General features: G+C 38.0%; 3 protein-coding genes across 4 annotated transcripts; 1 reads left to right on the top strand and 2 right to left on the bottom strand.

Annotated features, from left to right (window-relative positions):
* Positions 1-4601: 4601 nt before the first annotated feature.
* Positions 4602-5813, top strand: smtlb (somatolactin beta). Its single transcript, XM_039675958.2, has 5 exons — positions 4602-4617; positions 4827-5011; positions 5111-5218; positions 5296-5475; positions 5552-5813. The coding sequence occupies exons 1-5, from the start codon at positions 4602-4604 to the stop codon at positions 5744-5746; spliced, it is 684 nt and encodes a 227-aa protein (XP_039531892.2). The 3' UTR covers positions 5747-5813.
* A 3048-nt stretch (positions 5814-8861) lies between these two features.
* On the bottom strand, positions 8862-12350 carry kcnj1b (potassium inwardly rectifying channel subfamily J member 1b). Of its 2 annotated transcripts, XM_039675792.2 has the most exons (3): positions 12130-12350; positions 11833-11976; positions 8862-10823 (listed from the first exon to the last, which is right to left on the bottom strand). In XM_039675792.2, the coding sequence occupies exon 3, from the start codon at positions 10814-10816 to the stop codon at positions 9671-9673; it is 1146 nt and encodes a 381-aa protein (XP_039531726.1). In that variant the 5' UTR covers positions 10817-10823; positions 11833-11976; positions 12130-12350; the 3' UTR covers positions 8862-9670. The 2 variants fall into 2 exon arrangements, with proteins under 2 accessions (XP_039531726.1, XP_088982521.1); XM_089126395.1 differs by lacking the exon at positions 12130-12350 and having other exon boundaries at positions 11833-12123.
* Positions 12351-14881: 2531 nt separating this feature from the next.
* On the bottom strand, positions 14882-18965 carry dcps (decapping enzyme, scavenger). Its single transcript, XM_039677149.2, has 6 exons — positions 18758-18965; positions 17077-17227; positions 16286-16431; positions 16097-16210; positions 15918-16028; positions 14882-15458 (listed from the first exon to the last, which is right to left on the bottom strand). The coding sequence occupies exons 1-6, from the start codon at positions 18923-18925 to the stop codon at positions 15192-15194; spliced, it is 957 nt and encodes a 318-aa protein (XP_039533083.2). The 5' UTR covers positions 18926-18965; the 3' UTR covers positions 14882-15191.
* Between the last annotated feature and the right edge of the window lie 21 nt (positions 18966-18986).

An 18986-nucleotide genomic window follows, 5' to 3' on the forward strand; every position in this document is an offset into this window, starting at 1 on the left:
GAAATGAGATGAGAGAGCAAGAAAAAAGCTACCGATGATCAGTCACAGATGAAGAAAGAGACGAAATGTTACAAGCGTGTTATAAACGCTTCACCCAGCGTAGAGAAACCGACAGTATCTCTTGATCTCAACGTTCTTGATCTTTGGCTGTATTTTCAATGCAATAATTGCATATACAGAGGAGGGCACATATCCCATCATAAAGATGTGTGCACGCGTGTAATGATGGTTGCTGCGTGCTGATGTTCTCTTTGTGCGAAGGAGAGCATTAAAGAGGCTAATGAGGTAAAACCACTGCGCTTTTTTATACTCGGACTATTATTCAAACACAGCCTTTTAACTTGATGAATTGGGATAATTAATGGATATTTCTCTATGTGGCTTTTGTGCTGTCAGGTGAATATTTAACTGTTTACTTCACAGGTTCTTTCGAGCTCCTGAGGGCCGACGAGAGCAGAATTCACCGCTGCTTATTTCCATCGCTTTGAATCCATACTTGTGCTCATGATTTAATTATAAGTCACACATTTGAATGAATAAAGTTCTCTATTAGCCAGCTGGCTGTAGACCAGCAGGGATCATTCAGCGAGAAGCCTTTGGTCTCCTCGGGTGACGACCTCCGTGTCGCTGCAAAATAACAATGAAGCTGCCTTCCAGCGGTGCCATCGGACAGCGTGTTTGTTCTGTTTGCTGTATGCCTGACAATAACGAGATGGCAATCATTTCCGGTGCCTATGCTCTCTAAAGGGTTCAGGGTTGGACTCGGTGGGAACAGTGTGGTGTGAGAATGAAACGAGTAGATCATGTCAGTGCGCAGCTTCAAGCTGTTTGCCAGCGAGTCCTTTATCTGACAGCGCCGCCGAGCAAACACTGATCAGAGGAAGATAGCTCATAAGTATGGCAGAGCTATAAAATCTCCCGGCACAGAACCGCGAGATTACTCTTTCGAGAATCGAGATGACCAATTATTTTAAGAGGTACCGTGTTTCAAGTAGTTTTCCGCGGGCCCTTTCTCCAGAGATGCGGCGTTCGGAGAACATTATCCTCTCAAATTGTAGGCTATCTGTCTCTGGCTTGCGTGTTATTTGAACACCGAACGAGAGATTAACCTGCGAGAGAGAAACAGATTATCCCCATTCATGCTTCTAAAACATCTGAAGCCCAAATCAAAGGAAAGGGACAATCTCCCAATGGCTTCCTCAAACCCAGTGGCCATGCAAACCCACATTTGTGTTGTTCTGATGCCCACCACCACCAATCAAAAACTATTTTTACCTCGCCTGGTTTCCGAGGTCTCGCACAAACCACAAATGAGTCTGATTTGATTTGGCAAACAAATGAACTCCCATCAATAGCAAATAGATCCAGCGTGTGTGTCTGTGAGAGATGCACTGAAAGTAATGAATTTGTAAAGCTCATTCCCTTCCCTCAATTAAACGAGAGCAAGAGCGGACGAGAGTACAACAGGTAATCACACATTTCCATTCGCACTTTCATTTTCCTCCGTTTCATTCTTCATTAAACTGCAGTTGATTTGTTTTCCTTCTTTCTGCGTCTGATTGATCGAGTGTATCATTTCACAATCTGTCTTTGTTATGGTGACATCTCTCCTCGGCACAGATGAACCCGAGCCCCTCGGTCGGTGAGGGAACTGATGAATGGTCCATCATCTGTCAGAGCCTCCAGACCTTTACTGACATCTAGTGGAAGAACATTAAATGATTCACTAATAAACGCTGGGAGGATTGTTTCTTTTATTGATTTGCTATAAAATTTTTGGTTTATGGGGACTTTCCATAGACATAATCATTTTTATACAGTACTAACTGTTTATTCTAAGCATTTGTTGTTTCTGTCCATAATCAAATTCTTATTACAAATTGATGGGAATCATATATCTCCCATTAAGTTGTTCAAATCACACTCTTGTTCTGTAATGTAAAATTCTGTCACTGTGGTGCCCTTGAGGTTTCGACCCGACTCTGGAATTGCAATTAGTATCCTAAGTTGATTTGTGTGGACTGCATTTGCTAAACAACAGTAATTAGTGACTAAACGTCCCTCCGCCACCTCATCAAACCTCTGCCATGCTCCATCCGTGTTCAGTGTGAGGTGATGCTCCCATGAGACACACACCTTAGCCCTTTTCCATGCAGTCATTTCCACAAAACATTGCCTGATAACATTTTAAAATGTCATTTTTCCCCACAAAATCATTAGTGGCTACTTTTGATGTTGGACATTAGGCCATCACTCTTAGAAAAAGGTTTCAGTGTACTTCTAGAACCCTGGCCTGGATGGGTTCTGGACTCATTTTTTAAAGATATAGCTTTATATAAGGAGAAATGTCTTAAATAATTGCACTATATTTTCATGTTCAATGGGTTATGACATTTTCTTTTTAATAGTGGTTAAGGATGTTTACGAGCTGTTTAGTTCATACAATTTTATGACAATTAAAAATGAATTCATTAAACGAAATGATCCCATGATGGAAAAAGCTAAAAGTTTCTAAATATGAAGCAGTTCTATACATATCCTTTTCTTTTAAGAGTGAAAAAATGGGCACAAAAAATCACATTTATAGTAAAAACTAAAAAAAAATATATTTTTGCACTGTTATTTGAAGTATTTTACTCTTCTTATAAGCACCTGCGCTGCGTTCGAGACATGTTCCTCTTTTCAGCTGAGTTTCATCCTTACTTATGTCATAATGAAGTAAAGACGACACTGTTGACATGACGAACGTCACAAGTCTGACATCTGATCCCTGAACAGACCTTAAGACTTTCTCTCCACGTGTCTTCCCTCTCAGTGACACCCTGATGAAAATGCTAAACTATGAATAATGAAATGAGGAGTGTTGATGACAGGCTGCTGGTCTCATCAAGTGTTTTGCTGTTCGTGCACAAGAAACTTTAGTCACAGTTTTTATTTCTAAAAAAGGAATTTTAGGGGCTTCTATTTTTAGGCCTTTTGCACTTACAAAATTATAATTATATTGATATTTTAAATTAAAGTGTAACTATGCAGATGTTTAAACTACTTTGTATTGTTACGATGTCGGTGGTATATGTAAATGGACTATGTTTTCTCATAATCTGTGTTACCTGACAAATATTAATTTATCAGCTATATATACAGTACTTATTTCTTCTCTTTGGTGTTTGGTCAAATGTAATTTTATGATGCGCTTTATATGTTGTGTTTGTGTTGGTTGGTGTATTAATGTATTTTATATTGTTTGAACTGACTGTACAGCAGTGGCTGTTTTAAACGTGCTTTATAAATAAAAGTGCCTTGTCTATATTGTACTGTTCTCGCTGAGGTCTAACAACTCCAACTAAACAGTGAGCTAAACTCTCTCTATTCATGAACATGAAGAAATCATGAGTTCTTTCTATGCAGTTTTGTTTGAAAAATTATTTTTTTTAAAAATTGTAAAAAAAAAAAATCTAGCATTTCGTAATATTTCGAGATTAAAGTCGAAACTTTTAGAGAAACTTTTCGAGATTAAAGTCGAAACATTTCGAGATTAAAGTCGAAACTTTTCGAGATTAAAGTCGAAACTTTTCGAGAAACTTTTCGAGATTAAAGTCGAAACATTTCGAGATTTAAGTTGAAACATTTCGAGATTAAAGTCGAAACTTTTCGAGAAACTTTTCGAGATTAAAGTCGAAACATTTCGAGATTAAAGTCGAAACTTTGAGAAACTTTTCGAGATTACAGTCGAAACATTTCGAGATTAAAGTCGAAACTTTTCGAGATTAAAGTCGAAACATTTCGAGATTAAAGTCGAAACATTTCAAGGTTAAATTCGAAACATTTCAAGATTAAAGTCGAAACATTTCATGGTTAAATTCGAAACATTTCGAGATTAAAGTCGAAACATTTCAAGATTGAAGTCGAAACGTTTCGAGAATAAAGTCATAACATTTCAAGGTTAAAATCTAAACATTTCAAGATTAAAGTCGAAACATTTCAAGGTTAAATTCGAAACGTTTCGAGATTAAAGTTGAAACATTTCGAGATTAAAGTCGAAACATTTCGAGATTAAAGTCGAAACATTTCAAGGTTAAATTCGAAACATTTCGAGATTAAAGTTGAAACATTTCGAGATTAAAGTCGAAACATTTCCAGATTAAAGTCGTAACATTTTGAGATTAAAGTCGAAACATTTCAAGGTTAAATTCGAAACATTTCGAGATTAAAGTCGAAACATTTCAAGATTGAAGTCGAAACGTTTCGAGAATAAAGTCATAACATTTCAAGGTTAAAATCTAAACATTTCAAGATTAAAGTCGAAACATTTCAAGATTAAAGTTGAAACATTTCAAGGTTAAATTCGAAACATTTGGAGATTAAAGTCGAAACATTAATATAAATTAAACATTAGCCAAAAAAACTATTTGTAAAGGAAACACTCAGAAACTGCATCTGCTTATGTCTTTAGTCAGAGATGATGCATAAAAACAGAGACATGTGGTCACAAATATCAACTTACCTTCACTTACGTTCAAGTCTGTATAATTCATATAGGCAGTAGAGTATATAAGGTGTAGATAAATGACAGAACCACAACCAACAAGACTTCCACAATAATGAAGAAAACTACAGGTACAGGCTCCTTGCATCTGGCTTAACTGGAAAAGATAATTATGCTCAAACTAATTTATTTAAAAGAATATTATATCTTTATGATTAACTAAGGAATATCAGAAAAGCTTTTAAATAAGGAGTCATCTATATATCTCACTATTAATGAATAATATTGCTTTGATATAAATATTTCTACTAATGTGAGCATGCTGAATCTCTCGCTGAAGTTCTCCAGGTGTGTGTGGCGTGTGTGTTCGGCTCGCTGCGGGCCGTGGTCGCGTCCGCTGTGGACTGTCCACATCCAGAAACTGGAGGAACATCCTGTACCATCTCACTGGAGAAGCTTCTGGACCGAGCCGTCCAACACGCAGAGCTCATCTACCGCGTCTCACAGGAGTCCAAGTTGCTGTTTGTGAGTATGAACCTATAAAAGCTTTTCAATGACTTCAGTCTCACTAAAGATGGAAACAGAGTGCACTTGACTGAGTGTCTCATCCCAAAATATGTTCAGGAGGAGATGCTGGATTCATTCGGAGGTGTGCATCTGCACGTTCCCAGCGGGACCATGTGTGCTCCAAAAACAGTGTCGATGTCTAAAAGTGAAATCCAGCAGATATCTGTGAGCTCTGATGACATTCACTGTAGCAGAGTGACGTTCTCCCTAGATAAACACCTATTTAATGTTTTCCCCTCCAGGATAAATGGATCCTTCACTCAGTCCTGATCCTGATCCAGTTCTGGACGGGTCCACTGGCCGATCTGCAGGCGTCTCTTGAGAATTATGGGAACGCCTCAAGTGCCCTGCTTAGCAGGAGCCAATGGATGTTGAGCAAACTAATGAGTCTGGAGCAGGGGGTTCTGGTTCTTGTTAGACAGGTAAATCTGAAGTTTGGAAAATGATTAGACTAAACTTTCTGGAAACATGTCTGGAAACAGTCTGTCTCTCTGTCAGATCCTGGGCGACGGGGGTTTGCTGTTGGAGGCTCCTGATGAGACGTCCAATCACGTCGTCTCCTCCGATGTGGAGTCTCTGAGGAGAGGCTACGAAGCGCTCGTCTGCTTCAGGAGAGATGCCCACAAGATAGAGACTTTCCTCAAACTCCTGAAGTGCCGCCAGATCGATAAAGAGAATTGCTCCTTTTTCTAAACTAAACTTCTTGGCTTCTTCTGCCAGATTATTTTCAGCTTTTTTAGCCAAAGTTGGCTTTGCATTTGCACAAATTAAAACAAAAATGTTTACATGCTTACTTGGAGATGTTTACAAAAATGTTTACATGATTACTTGTGTTTTTGTCTCTAATGTCATATGGTTCACTCAAGCGTTGTAAAATCTTCTTTTCTGAATTAAAATGCATATTAAGAGAAATATTGAATCAGAATCACTTTCATACACATGGTCAATAGCTGTTTTAGACCACATCTGGATTATTTCTATTTAATCCGAAATGCATTTTTTTTTGTATTCTGAAAGATTTAAAAGAGAAACATATTGTGGTGTAAAACTGAGTCAGATAATATTAAGGGATTCTCACTGTGGACAACATCAGGTTTTGTTCAATCTTGCTCTTTCTTTGTATCTTTAAAGCATTAGAAGGATTTTTGGAAATTACAATGAAACACTTCACAGTATCTTACCTCAAAGTCTATTAATGAAAACATCAAAGTCTGAGCCCAATTATCACTCAATGGGGAGATGTTAGACGTGTATCCTGAGCCCAGGTCTTACACACTCTTTAACGGAAACGGTAAATTTAAGCGAGAGGTGATGATGCCGTGAAGGAAGGGTAAGAAAAGCGGTTCACTGTCGCAGTTGAGACACACACACAGACTCTCGCATCCAAGGATCTCTGTGAACAGAGCTAAGAAATGAGAAAAAAGCTGCCATTTTACAGAGTATTTGGAGGTGAAAGAGAGCTGGTGTGTTGATCCGATGGAGACCAATATAGAAGTGCAGGGATGATGTATTTTTGTTGTCTAAACTGGAAACGAGTGCATTTCAGCACTTCCGGCTCCGTCATCCTGAATCAATGGGTGTTTGGTTCAATGTTTTATATAACTTTGAAGGAAAATGTGTTTTAAACAAAGACTGAAAGAGACTGGAAGCTTAAGGTGTGTTCACTTTACGCCAAGACGTTTTTACCGCAATTACACTCTCTAAAGTAAACAATGCTGGGTTGTTTGAACCCAAATTTGGGTAAAATATGGATAAACCCAAATGTTTGGTTAAAAATGAATTTTTTCTTCCTGAACTTTCACTTTCAACTAAATTTTTTAATTGCATTTTTAACCCAACATTTGGGTTTGTCCATGTTTGACCCAAATTTGGGTTCAAACAACCCAGCATTGTTTAGAGTGTAAGTGATTTCGGCTTGTAAAGTGTGTTCACGTTTTTGTAGAGCGCGCAATTACAGCTTGTTTAAGAACTCCTACTTGCATTCATTTAGGTGTTGATAGTGTTGACATAGAAACTCATAATTCCCAGTCCGAAGATGTGCACAGTTCTGAATATACACTCTAAAATGCTGGGCCAAATGTGGACAAACCCAAATGTTGGGTTAAAAGTGTAATAAAAAAATTGAGAAGTTGAAGTTTTTAAATTACATTTTAACCCAACATTTGGGTTTGTCCATGTTTGACCCAAATTTGGGTTGAAACAAGCCAGCATGTTTAGAGTGTAACGTTACATGATGTCATCTTGAGACAGGAGTGATCATGCAGCGAATGCAGCGTCAGTGACGGTGATGTTGAAGTCATGTGACTGTGGTGTAGTTCCATTATAGTGAAATGAAAATAGATAAAAACAAAACTGATATCATAAAAGAAAACACTTGCAAATTACAAGTGTGAAACATTTCTCTACCCAGGCGGGTTTAAAACTCATTTCTTCCTCCTTGAAACAGTGCTAGCTTAACCTGACCGTGTTTTAGCACATATTGTTATCTGATGGTGTGTTATGCTATTTTTTGCCATGTGCATATTTATGTAAAGAATTATAGCATGTGTATTTTGTCAGACATAACTTAAACTACTGGTAGGTCACCCGGAGAGTCTAGGTCAGATTTACAAAACTCTGGAAGTTTCGAAACTCCCAATTTCAAAGCAACTGCACATTCAATGACAATACAGGGATAAAACACTTCAACATTTAATTAAAGGAATTTTTTCTGTTTATGTAATGTTGAAATTACTCATCCATATAGAGCTAAAAATGTATGACATTCATGCAGAATCAAACCTTTCCACCCTCTCTAAAATGTTCTGACCTTTTAAAAGCTGCTCAATTCAGATGCTTATTTTTATAGGTCAAACCATTTTAATCTTCACAGCAAAATGCTTACTATGCAATTAGAAAATTCACATTCATTCTCAGATCGCATCTATTCAAAATGTTGACATTAAGGTCTCTCTTGACATTGTTTGACATTAATAACATTATCATATTAATAATTTAGTAACATATGTAGAGGCAGGGGGGACTGGGTTTGTCTTCAGCTCTAATCCTCCATTGAACACTCAGCGGGCGTCTCTTGTCAACGCCAGCAATCAAAGAGCACTTAAAAAACATAAAACTGTTCTCCAGTGATTCTGTTAGAAGTTAGATCTTTATGTGCCAGAATGAAAAACATTTAACACAGGAATGCAAATACTGACTCTGTTCCAAAAGCTAATGCAGTATTCTAGCTGAAGGAAAGGTTAACACTGCGAGAGTGACGGGAAAACTAAAGACAAATATACAAAAGATTGTTGTGCAGTTCAAAATAAGCAACAAAAAAAAGTGATGTTTTTTTCTCAGCTAAATTAATAAAATGATAAAATCAGTGACAGGTTATGAGATGCACGTGCAGTATTAGTCTTAATTTTCCCTTCTGTAAACTGAATGGTTTACTATGGAAACTGGCTTGTTTTTAGGGTGGCCATGTCAAATGTTTTTATAGCCAGCAAGTCTGTGCATCATGCAAATGCAACTCAGTTTGCTGCTAACATGTTGCTAAGCTGAATATATATATATATATATATATATATATATACAGACACACACACACACTTACATACAGACACACATTTAATATCGGAGAGGTCCCAGACCTTAGGACTTTTGTTGCACTTGAACCAAGAACACAGAGTTTATGTGGGAGTCGTAAGAATAATAAAAAAGTTACAAATCGCAGGTAAATTCGACCCCTTTAGGAATGAATGGAATGCTTCCGTATACAGAAAATCCTAAAATAAAAAATCAAATAAAATGCTGGTTTATGCATGCATTGGAGAGTTATTTTAATTTATTTTTAAGGAATACAGAACATTTTTCAAAAATACAGAATCAAAAAAAAAGAACAAAAAAGATCAAAACAGAACAAGTGTAACAAAAGTGTATTTCTTTGTTCTTTATGTATTGTGTTTGTTTTAATTGTCTGGTGCAGTGGTTGTAATTGTGAGCCCAAAACAAATTTCCCATTGGGACAATAAAGTATACCATACCATACCATGCAAAAAAAAAAAAAGAAAAATCTCCCAAAAATGAATTAATTGCATTAAAAATTAGAGGGAAAAAATATAAAAATGAAATGATATAAGCTTTCTGAAAAAAAGGGGAAAAAAAGTATAATTTAGGGCTACGGGTCATTTTGACCCGCGAGGGAAGGAATTGTTACAAAATGCAAAAGAAGGAGAGGATGAGAATTAAAAAATGGGTTATTTAAATGGTAATATTTTACAATAATATTGTATTTTTGATCAAATAAAAACATCTTACCTGAACATAAAAAGCCTCTTTCAAAAACACTGACCACAAACAGACTGTGTAGGTTTAGGGGCCAGTATCGGGTTAGGCAATATCATTAACCTTATATAAAATGAGTGGAAGTCAATGCAATGTTGTCACTAATATAGTGAAATAAAGCTTTATTACAATGTAATCAAAACAAGGTTAGCAACATTATTGTCAGAAACGCATATAATACCTTAAAGTCTGTCTAGTTTTGGAGCACAGCCGGTTTGTTTCACCTCCACTCTCTCTTGTCTGTGTCTTCAAACTTTCCCAGGACGTTTCCTTGATTCTCGAGGCGAACCGTTAATCACCCGTCTCAGTTACATCAACAGACTCTTGAAGGTCAATGACATCAAATCCCATGTTATCGATGCCTTCACGTCCGTGTCTTTGGAGGATAAGCTCCTTGTGATGTTCCTTGTGGAAACAGCCGGCGCAGTGCGGAGTCGCCGCCGCTTCCGTTTTGGAGAAGTTGGACAGGTCGACGCGGTATTTCCCATCCTTGGTGCGCGAGATGACGGGCAGGAAGCTGTAGCCCCACTTGATCTCGCGCGGGAGGTAGGACGTCCGCACCTGACAGGACAAGCTGGTGGATTCGGCCGTTCCCTCCAGGAACACCACTAACTCAAAGTCCTGCTGCTGAAGGGTGTCCGTGGCCATCTCGGAGAACGGGCTGGATTTGTCGATCACGTGGTACAGAGTAAGCGGGCAAACGAAGAACAGATTGTCCTTCCCCGCATCCACCAAAAAGTCAATATTCACCTGATCCAGGATGATGGTCTCCCCCTCCGGGGTGATGGTGGTCTGCAGAAGCTTTCCATAAATGTGGCTGCCGATCAGAAGAGTTTTCCGTAGGTTGGCCACTCGTATCTGGAGGCACAGTTTCCCCTTCCAGAGACAAATGACTGCCGTTTCGCTGAAGGTCACCGTCTTTGCTCGTCTCTTCGGGAGGGAGATCTTTGCCAAAATGAGTCCACACATGAAGCAGTTTATGATGGCGCCCATGAGGGACTGGATGATCAACAGGGCGACCGTGCCCGGGCAGTGACCCGTGAGAGCCCGGCCGCCGTAGCCGATCGTCGTCTGGGTCTCTAAAGAGTACAAGAAGGCGGTCGTGAGGCTGTGAATGTTCTCTATACACTTCATCTGCTGAGATCCAGACGAGTTCTGGAGAACCTCCAAGTCTCCATTACTTTTCGCCAGCAAATACCAAAACAAACCAAAAACGAACCAGCTTCCCGTGAAGGCAGCCGCAAATAAAACGATCACAAAACACCAGCGAATCTCAACAAACGTAGTCCAGAAGTCCAGAAGGAAAGCAAAATGGTTGTGATGTTCATTAGTCCCAAATTTAATGTTGCAGTGGCCGTCCTTGGTAACGAGACGTGTTTTCCTAATTTTCCGCTCCACGAGGTGATCATGAATCTGTTTCCGGATGAACTGGAACATCTTTCAGCTAGCGGAAAAACAGAAATGCAGATATCAGTAAAATAACGTATAACTTTAAATAAATTGATATACAAATAATATTATATATATGTTTGATTTGATTTGATTTGAGATCTTTATTTTGAACATGTAAATAATAAATAAAAATACAATTATTAATCAATGAAACAAGGAATATTAATTAAAAGAAACAAAACAAAAATGAACAACAAGGTAAAAAAAAAAAATCCAAACTTTCCAATACTTGAAAAACAAAACAAACAAAAAACAAAACAAAAAACAACCCTCTATTTACATGTGCAAAAAGGAGTAGGAAGAAGTAAAACTTATGTACTCCTACCCCCTTATACCATATTTAAACAAATACCTATAAAATAAATAAATAAAAATCGAAATAAGTAATCAATCTATAATCCATGAAAGTATTGATTCAGAAGTTCTATACACATAAGGATGTTTCCTGATACATGACAATATTTATACTACGGGTTTATTCAATATAAGCTCAAGTTAACACTGTGTTTCTCTGTAACTCTGGAATATAATTTCTTTGAACATCTTTTTAAAATGAATTATGTTTGGACACTGCTTAAATTCATTATTTAGATTATTCCACAACTTAACACCACAGAGTAATATTAATATTTTTAATGCTTAATATTATAATTATTATATATATAATACTTTAATAGTGCCCTTGCATACAACTGATATACCCAAACACACAAATAATGCAATAATTTCATTATTACTATAAAATAATGTAATGCTTAAAAAAAAAAAAAATTGCAAAATCTCTCCTCCTAATGATTTCTAACATGACAATAATATTTGGATGTCTTGCAAGTGGTAAAATGATGGTGAAAGTTAATTATCGTTCAGTAAGAAAAGCACATTAAACCTCTGTAGGCAATGAAAGATAAACATGTGCCGCTCACAGTAAAGCACACAATGCAGCAATGATTGCTTTCTCTGTCACCTATAAATGTGAGTGTGAAGAAGTAAACGCCACATACCGACAGACTGAACACGTCCCGGCGAACTGCAGTGCTGTTGAAGATCAGGCCATGAAGTTCTCCTCGGGAGCATATAAACATCAGGGTGCTGCTCAAATCCTCAATGAAATGTCCTAATCCCAGGCACATGCCACAGTTTACACACTATAGAGCAAAGACAGCTTAGAAAATGCTTACAAAAACTAACCTCACATCAAACCTAGAGTTCGCTCACCAATCAACCAACCAACGCAAACCATAAGACTACGAGTTGAAGAGTCCACTACGGGACGGGTTTGCATTGAAGGTCAAAAATACCTCGACTGTAATCAGGGAACCCCATGAAAAGAGGAACGCCAGACGTGTAGTTCCTCGTACCCATGGGAACGCAAAGGCTTTGCAGAGAACAACAAAGAAAGAGTTGAATCCCATTTCCAGTCACGCTGATCCACAAACTCTGCATTTGCATTTGAATAAACTGATGTGAATGCTTTGAGATCTGGATAGTAATTTACAGCGAAGCTAACTCCTTCATTTTGTGAAAAAGTCCAGCTGTTAAATGTAGAGTTTTTAAGTTAATCATATGAAAATAAAAGTTTAAGACTTGTGCTGAATGTAAATAAACATCAGAGCGCAAGGAATCTATGCATGTAATTGAAAACTTCACTCAAACAAACTGATAGAGCAACACAAATACCACTTACTGTATCTCACACGTCACCACAATCATTTCCTCTGTAACACTTGCAGGAAGATAAACCTCAGATTGGCAAACATTGTCAAAGCACACTCACATCTCATATGTAAATCATTACAGAGAAAGTTGTCATTTATAAATACTGCAACTCCAACAGTAGAGTCCCATATACCAAAGATTATCGCATCCAGCATAAAAGTTTGTAAATATATGCATATGTATAGGTATATATATATATACACACACACACACACACACACAGTTGTAATCAAAATTATTGAAACCCCCCCCCCCCCCATTGCAAATGAGGTTTATTGGCAAACTTTAGACTTCTGTTTGCAATGAAATTAAAAAAAATATATATATATTAACCAGTTAACCTTCAGCCCCCCGCTGGCATAAACATGATTGCAATTATATTTGAGTTACCTTTGTTCTTCAAGCCATGCCAGGTATTTTCATCATAATAGATTATATTTATAATGTAATGCTAATCGATATAGATTTTTTTCATTGTGCACAATACAATAAATAATATATTTTCTGTCTGATTTTTTATCTGAAGCCAAATTAGATCACAGAAGATTATATAAAGCACTCGACTTACGTTATAAAGTAAGTTTGGAGCAAAACATGGTTTTAATCTTATAAATTGCCATGTATTGATGATGTGCTAAGCTAACATGCTAATATTAGCTGGCTTTGGTGCACCTGTCATCACTAGAAGTTATTCTTTTATGATTTTTCGAAGGAACTATGGAGGGAGAAGAATGAAGCATATGCTGAAAACAACACACTGATATATGCAGAGTCGGTCTGACAGTAACACTTGTTGGTAGCTATAATTATGTAATTGTTCTGGAGACCCTTCGTAAGGCCATTTAAAAGCTCTTAAGGAGTTTTAAATTCTTCTCTGGAATTTTCTGTCTAAATATTGAATCTTGCTGCCAAACATATCACAGCAGATAAGTAATAAGACCTGGTAATTACTTGGAAATAATGAACATATAACAAGGAGCTAAAGCCACATGAGTGGGAGCACACGAGAGCTTTAGCTAGTGACAAAATTGAATCAAAAACCCTTAAGGAAAGAAAACCATTAGTTATATTTGTACTCTTACTAAGGGCTTTCTCAAAGGGATTTGTTGTGACTGGCTTCAGGCGCTTTCGGAGGAACAACACAAAGATGAGAGTCTCTGACTTATAAATCATCTCAACACTGGATGTCAAGCTGTAATGAGAATGATTGAGAGGTGGAAGTGGGAAAGCGTGTCCCTCATGTCGTTCCAAACCTGATTTTTATCCGAAAATAATTAACATAGATGACTATTAATCTCCAAATGTGCCAAAAAATAATAATAATACAAAGATTGTATCAATCACACAATCTGTGAGCTATATTCCAAGACGTCAAAAGCCGCTTTGACAGATTTTCATTTGAGTGAACCGTTTGTTCCTTTAAAAAGAGAATTGATATTCAAGAGAAATAAATCTATCCTGTGATTCCCTGTGAATAGAGGGCATTGTAAGACTTTGATTATGTAAAGGGTAACAGTTCTTTAAAAACCTTATAAACAAGCAGCACATAAACAAACTTTGGACAGTCAATCCTGTTTTTCGGCTGTGGGACTGTTTCTGCCTCTCTATCCCTGGATTTGCAATGAGCTCTGAACCAAAGAACTATTGTGAACAAAAACAATCTGCGACCGAAAAAGCAAAACCAGTATCAGTTGTACTACTGCACTCGTGATATTTTACTCTTCATTAGACTAATATTAACAGACTTCGGGTGGGCTCTATAACGTACCGGTATCAACGTGACTACCAAATATCTAACGCGGTAATCTCGGTATTTTGCGAATACCGCCGCTAGATATTCATTAATTCAATTTTTTCAGTTATATTGTTTTGTTAAATTTGGTACTCTTTACAACTTTTAACACCAAACCTTTTAATAACGATACAAAATCGAGGCTTAACTGAACGTTTAACCTTTTCCTCACCTCAGAGTCCAACTCGCGTGAAGCACAGGCATTATTAATCAAACACAGAGAGCATACTTTTACCGCACAAAATAAAAAGTGGAAAGAGATTCAAGCCTTCTTCATGTTGCACATTTGCACTTTTTGAGGAAAACAATGGCACACACACACACAAAGATTTTTCAGGTCTATGTCCAATTAAATCCCTCACCTTTTCTAGATATATTGTTAAAATACATATTTTGCCTGCAATTTACTTAAGGTGTACTAAAATGTGCTTCCAATTATTTATTCTCATATCCCGATATAATATCGATATCATCCGGACAGTGAAAAATATCGTGATATGAATTTTTGCTCGCCCACCCCTATGACAGACAAAACACAATGATTTAAAAACAATAAGTACTTTATTAAAATGCAGAATTAATGTATTAAAAACACCAGATTTAGACAAAACCACAAAAAAGATCAAAACAATACCACATTACACACTGACCAACACAGACAACCACCAGATTACAGTGAGTCACTCCTCAGACACACGACTCACATGTTCAATCGGCGAAGTGTCTGTTGGTTGCAGTGTGAACTGGTCTTAATGCATTTTTAAAAAAACTTGTGTTGCAATAAAGCCATTATAAAAAAACCAAGTAAAAAAAATGAAGCCCCCCCCCCCCCAAAAAAAAAACACTCGGTCTCTAGAGTTTCCCGGCCTCCTTGAACTTGAGGAGCAGTCCGTCGTCGGCCCGCAGTGGGAACGCCAGGCTGCGCTTCTGATAGTAACTGGAGTCCGCCTGCAGGTTCTGAATGACATCGGACAGCAGGTGTGCTCGTTCCACTCCGCTTCCTGGAGCGCTGTACTCCAGCGAGGTGAAGTGGACGTGGAGGTGATAGTACGACGGCTGATAGTGGAAATAAACGCGCAGTTTGCTCGGAGGGACGCCGTACTGCCGCTGAATGGTGTCCTGTGGACACAGACAACACTTGAATTTCAATTTGACGTACGCAGCCGTGCGACACCTCACAAATGCACTCGTGTGTGGTGTTGATCACCATGTCATTTGGGGGGATTTTGAGAGTGTGCTTCTGTGATATTTAGCAGGCTGGAATCTTCAACATCAGTAGTTTTTTACTTTGATTTGAATAAAACTGACAGCAAATAATTTCACAATACTTGTTTTATCTGATAATAAATGCCATCTTGAAGACCATAAAAGGCTTACCGACCCCTAGCTATGAGGGAGGTAACCACTTTTAAAAAGCAAGTACACAATTAGCAGACGCTTTTGTCCAAAACGACGAGAACAATTAAAGCAATCTAATCAGAATGCAAGTCTGTGCACATTCTACATCTTCAGATTAACAGTGACACCTAGTGGACAGCAGAATAACACAATCATGTGACAGATGAATCAATAGCTCACCTCTCCTTTCCTGCGAATGTTTGTGAGTAATGGCAGGTGCTGTGATGTAAGATCCCTCAAACTTTTAACATCCCTCCGGTGGACGATGGCGATCAAATACAGGTCTTGTAGCTGGAGAGTTAAGGAAACAATCATTGATTTGTCTCACATTGAGTCTCACACACTCTGACTCGACTCACCTGCTTTTGATCCCACTTGAAATCGGGCAACAAAACAAATCCAGTAACAGGGTCTGGGTCCTCGAAAACAACCCGATCAGCCTCGGCTTTCTTCTCCAATATATTGTGTACCCACTGAAATGAAAATGAAACATGAAATAAGCTGTGTGTGTATGTAAGGAATAAGGTCAGAGGTCACTGGAGCCTCACCTGCACACTGAAGCTCTGGCTGCTGATGTACGGCAGGGTGACGGTACGATAGTCCTCCCCTGATTCTTCAACTAGAAAAACCTCCTGATGTAAATACTTCTTAACATGCTTCTCCGTCGCGGGGCAAATCACGGTCGTTTTGATTTCTGGCACAAAAAAAAATGTAATGGTCGTAAATCAACCTTCAAACGGACTTTTGGTTTAACTCATGATGGTGTGGATTGGAGTCTTGGACTTTCAGGCAACTTTTTCAATCATTAAATTGTAATTTAATTATTGAAAAACGTGATGAGTCCGCCCGAAAATGTGTCCGGGATTGGGCTTTTGCGTTCTACAGTCGCCGTTCATTCTGTTTCCTGTGGCGAGCGGGACGAGTGAGGGCCGCGGGAGAACGGCGGGATTACCCATGAGCCACACCCGTGAGACGCACCGGTCTCGTATCTCTCACGGAGGATTTTCTCAGCGATGTTGAAACGCACAGCAACCGATCACTTGTTTAGCGTTCATGTAAACACTACATTCAAAAAAAGATGGCCGACACTATGTGTTCATTCTGTGAGTGAGATCGCCCTCTATGGGCGGGTTGAGGACATGCAGGAGTGACTGGACTCTGGACAAAACATCCTCAGATGACGCAAAATGGCCATTTTTTGTTTTTTCCAGTCAAAAAAATACATAAATCTCTTGTCTCGAAAATACTACAGGTTTTCTACTATTACAAAGCTTAAATCCTGAAGTATCCCTTTAATAAATGGACAAACAGAGGCTGGTGAGAGAACATGTGATCCTACCATTCAGGTGTGCTGGTGCCTGCAGCTGGTATGAGCTGTACACGTCATTCTTCATCTCCAGATGGAGCCGACTGCTCTTCAGTAACTCGGACAGCGTGTCCTGTCTGATGGGAGTCTTCTCCAGGATAACAACAGCATCCTGACCCTTCACCTAGGACACACAACACAATGTCAACACGCCTTCCTTTAAAGGGATACTCCACTTTTTTTGGAAATAGGCTGATTTTACAACTCCCCTAGAGTTAAACAGTTGAGTCCAAATTCAGATGATTTTCTGATATTTAGAAGAATATCAGTAACCAGACAGTTTCTGGTCCCATAATACAAAAAATATATACTATGGAAGTCAATGGGACCATTAACTGTCTGGTTACAAATATTCTTCTAAATTTCAGAAAAATCAGCTGAATTTGGACTCAACTGTTTAACTCTAGGGGAGTTGTAAAATGAGCCTATTCCCAAAAAAGTGGAGTATCCACTGATCTATATAATGACATATATACAACGTCATTATGGATCAGTGGGAGTATCCCTTTAACCCTTGTGCTGCATTAGATTTTTAACACCGTTGAGTGCATTAAGGACCAAAAATGGCCACATATTAAACATTGCCTAAAATATTATATATTATTATTATTTTCCACTTTTACCAAGTTAAATCTTTTAACCAGCATCAGTCCTCATCATAACTACCAAAAATGTATTCAATTTCAGTATTTTAACCCTTTAATTACCAGTTTTGTTTGCGAAACCATCGATTTGTATAAGAGGAAAAAACACAAAAATTCAATTATTTTCAATAAACTAAATGCAAAGAGAAAACTTTAGATTTGGATTATCACAGTCCCACTTTGCAAAAAATCCCACTTAGCGCGTTAGAGACCAAAAATGGCCACCTATTAAACATTGCCTATTGCCTAAAATAAGGTGCATTTCCACCCATAGGGAATAAATATGTAGTGACGTCATCTGGTGGAATACACTATATAATCCAAATATAATGCTTTTGCTTCAAAATGAAAGGATGTTTGTGCAAAAATCATGTTTCATGTATTACTGACAGCCTCAGATTTAAACGTTTTAATGGGTTTCAATGGGCCATTTTTGGTCTTTATGGTGCTGAGTGTTACTATTTGATCTACACAGTGTGTGTTATATATATTTTGCAAAATGGGATCACATTTTTTACATGTATCCAAAAAGTCACAATTTTGCCAAATTTCATACCATTTGCATTAAAACAGCCAAAATGGTCAAAGAAATTAAACTGCAAAAGACCAAAAATGTCCCTAATGCAGCATAAGGGTTAAACTAACTAGTGAACATTTATTTGCAAGCAGGTTATTTGCTATTAGCACTATTCCTAGTTATACAAGTCACTAGTCAGAGTTTTAAATTAATTCTAGAAATCTTTCTGACCGGTTAGATATAACACTTTAAAAAATAGAGTTATCAATCCATTAGGACTGAGCATTTGGCGCAGCGTTTATTAATAACTTACGTGCTATCATTTAACAAATAACTACTTGAAAAGTTGCATTAGATACTAGAACCTTAGAAATAAGTAGATAACTGTTAGCTACACAGTAAAGTTACTAATAATTCGATAACGTAATTAGAAACAGATCCTAAATGATTAGTTTGTATTATTCAGTTATGTTGTCTCCTCCTGCACACGCACCTTCCCGTGAATGAAGATGTTCTTCTCCCGCGCACATTCACGCAGAACGCGGGTGATTTCAAAGTCCGAGACCGGGCTGTCGGGTGATCGTTCTCCCGCGTCTCTGTGCTCGTCGTCCGCGTCTGTTTTCGGTCTTTTTGCAGCTCCGCCGTTCTCGCTTTCCGCCATGATTAACCCGCTGGAAACCAACCAATCAAGATTCACTGCGGGAAACTAATAAACCTCTGCG

This window comes from Pimephales promelas, chromosome 23 (assembly GCF_988280905.1).
Source record: "Pimephales promelas chromosome 23, fPimPro1.hap1.1, whole genome shotgun sequence".
Taxonomy (NCBI): domain Eukaryota; kingdom Metazoa; phylum Chordata; class Actinopteri; order Cypriniformes; family Leuciscidae; genus Pimephales; species Pimephales promelas.

Bases quoted from the DNA above. Each gene is read 5' to 3' on its own strand.
- smtlb (XM_039675958.2), top strand. The intron at 5,219-5,295 runs GTGAGCTCTGAT...TTTCCCCTCCAG, and splicing joins GTGAAATCCAGCAGATATCT to GATAAATGGATCCTTCACTC. The intron at 5,476-5,551 runs GTAAATCTGAAG...TCTCTCTGTCAG, and splicing joins TTCTGGTTCTTGTTAGACAG to ATCCTGGGCGACGGGGGTTT.
- kcnj1b (XM_039675792.2), bottom strand. From the start codon at position 10,816: ATGTTCCAGTTCATCCGGAAACAGATTCATGATCACCTCGTGGAGCGG.
- dcps (XM_039677149.2), bottom strand. From the start codon at position 18,925: ATGGCGGAAAGCGAGAACGGCGGAGCTGCAAAAAGACCGAAAACAGAC. The intron at 16,211-16,285 runs GTGAGGCTCCAG...TTTTCATTTCAG, and splicing joins GCCAGAGCTTCAGTGTGCAG to TGGGTACACAATATATTGGA. The intron at 15,459-15,917 runs GTGAGCTATTGA...CTGTGTCCACAG, and splicing joins ACATTCGCAGGAAAGGAGAG to GACACCATTCAGCGGCAGTA.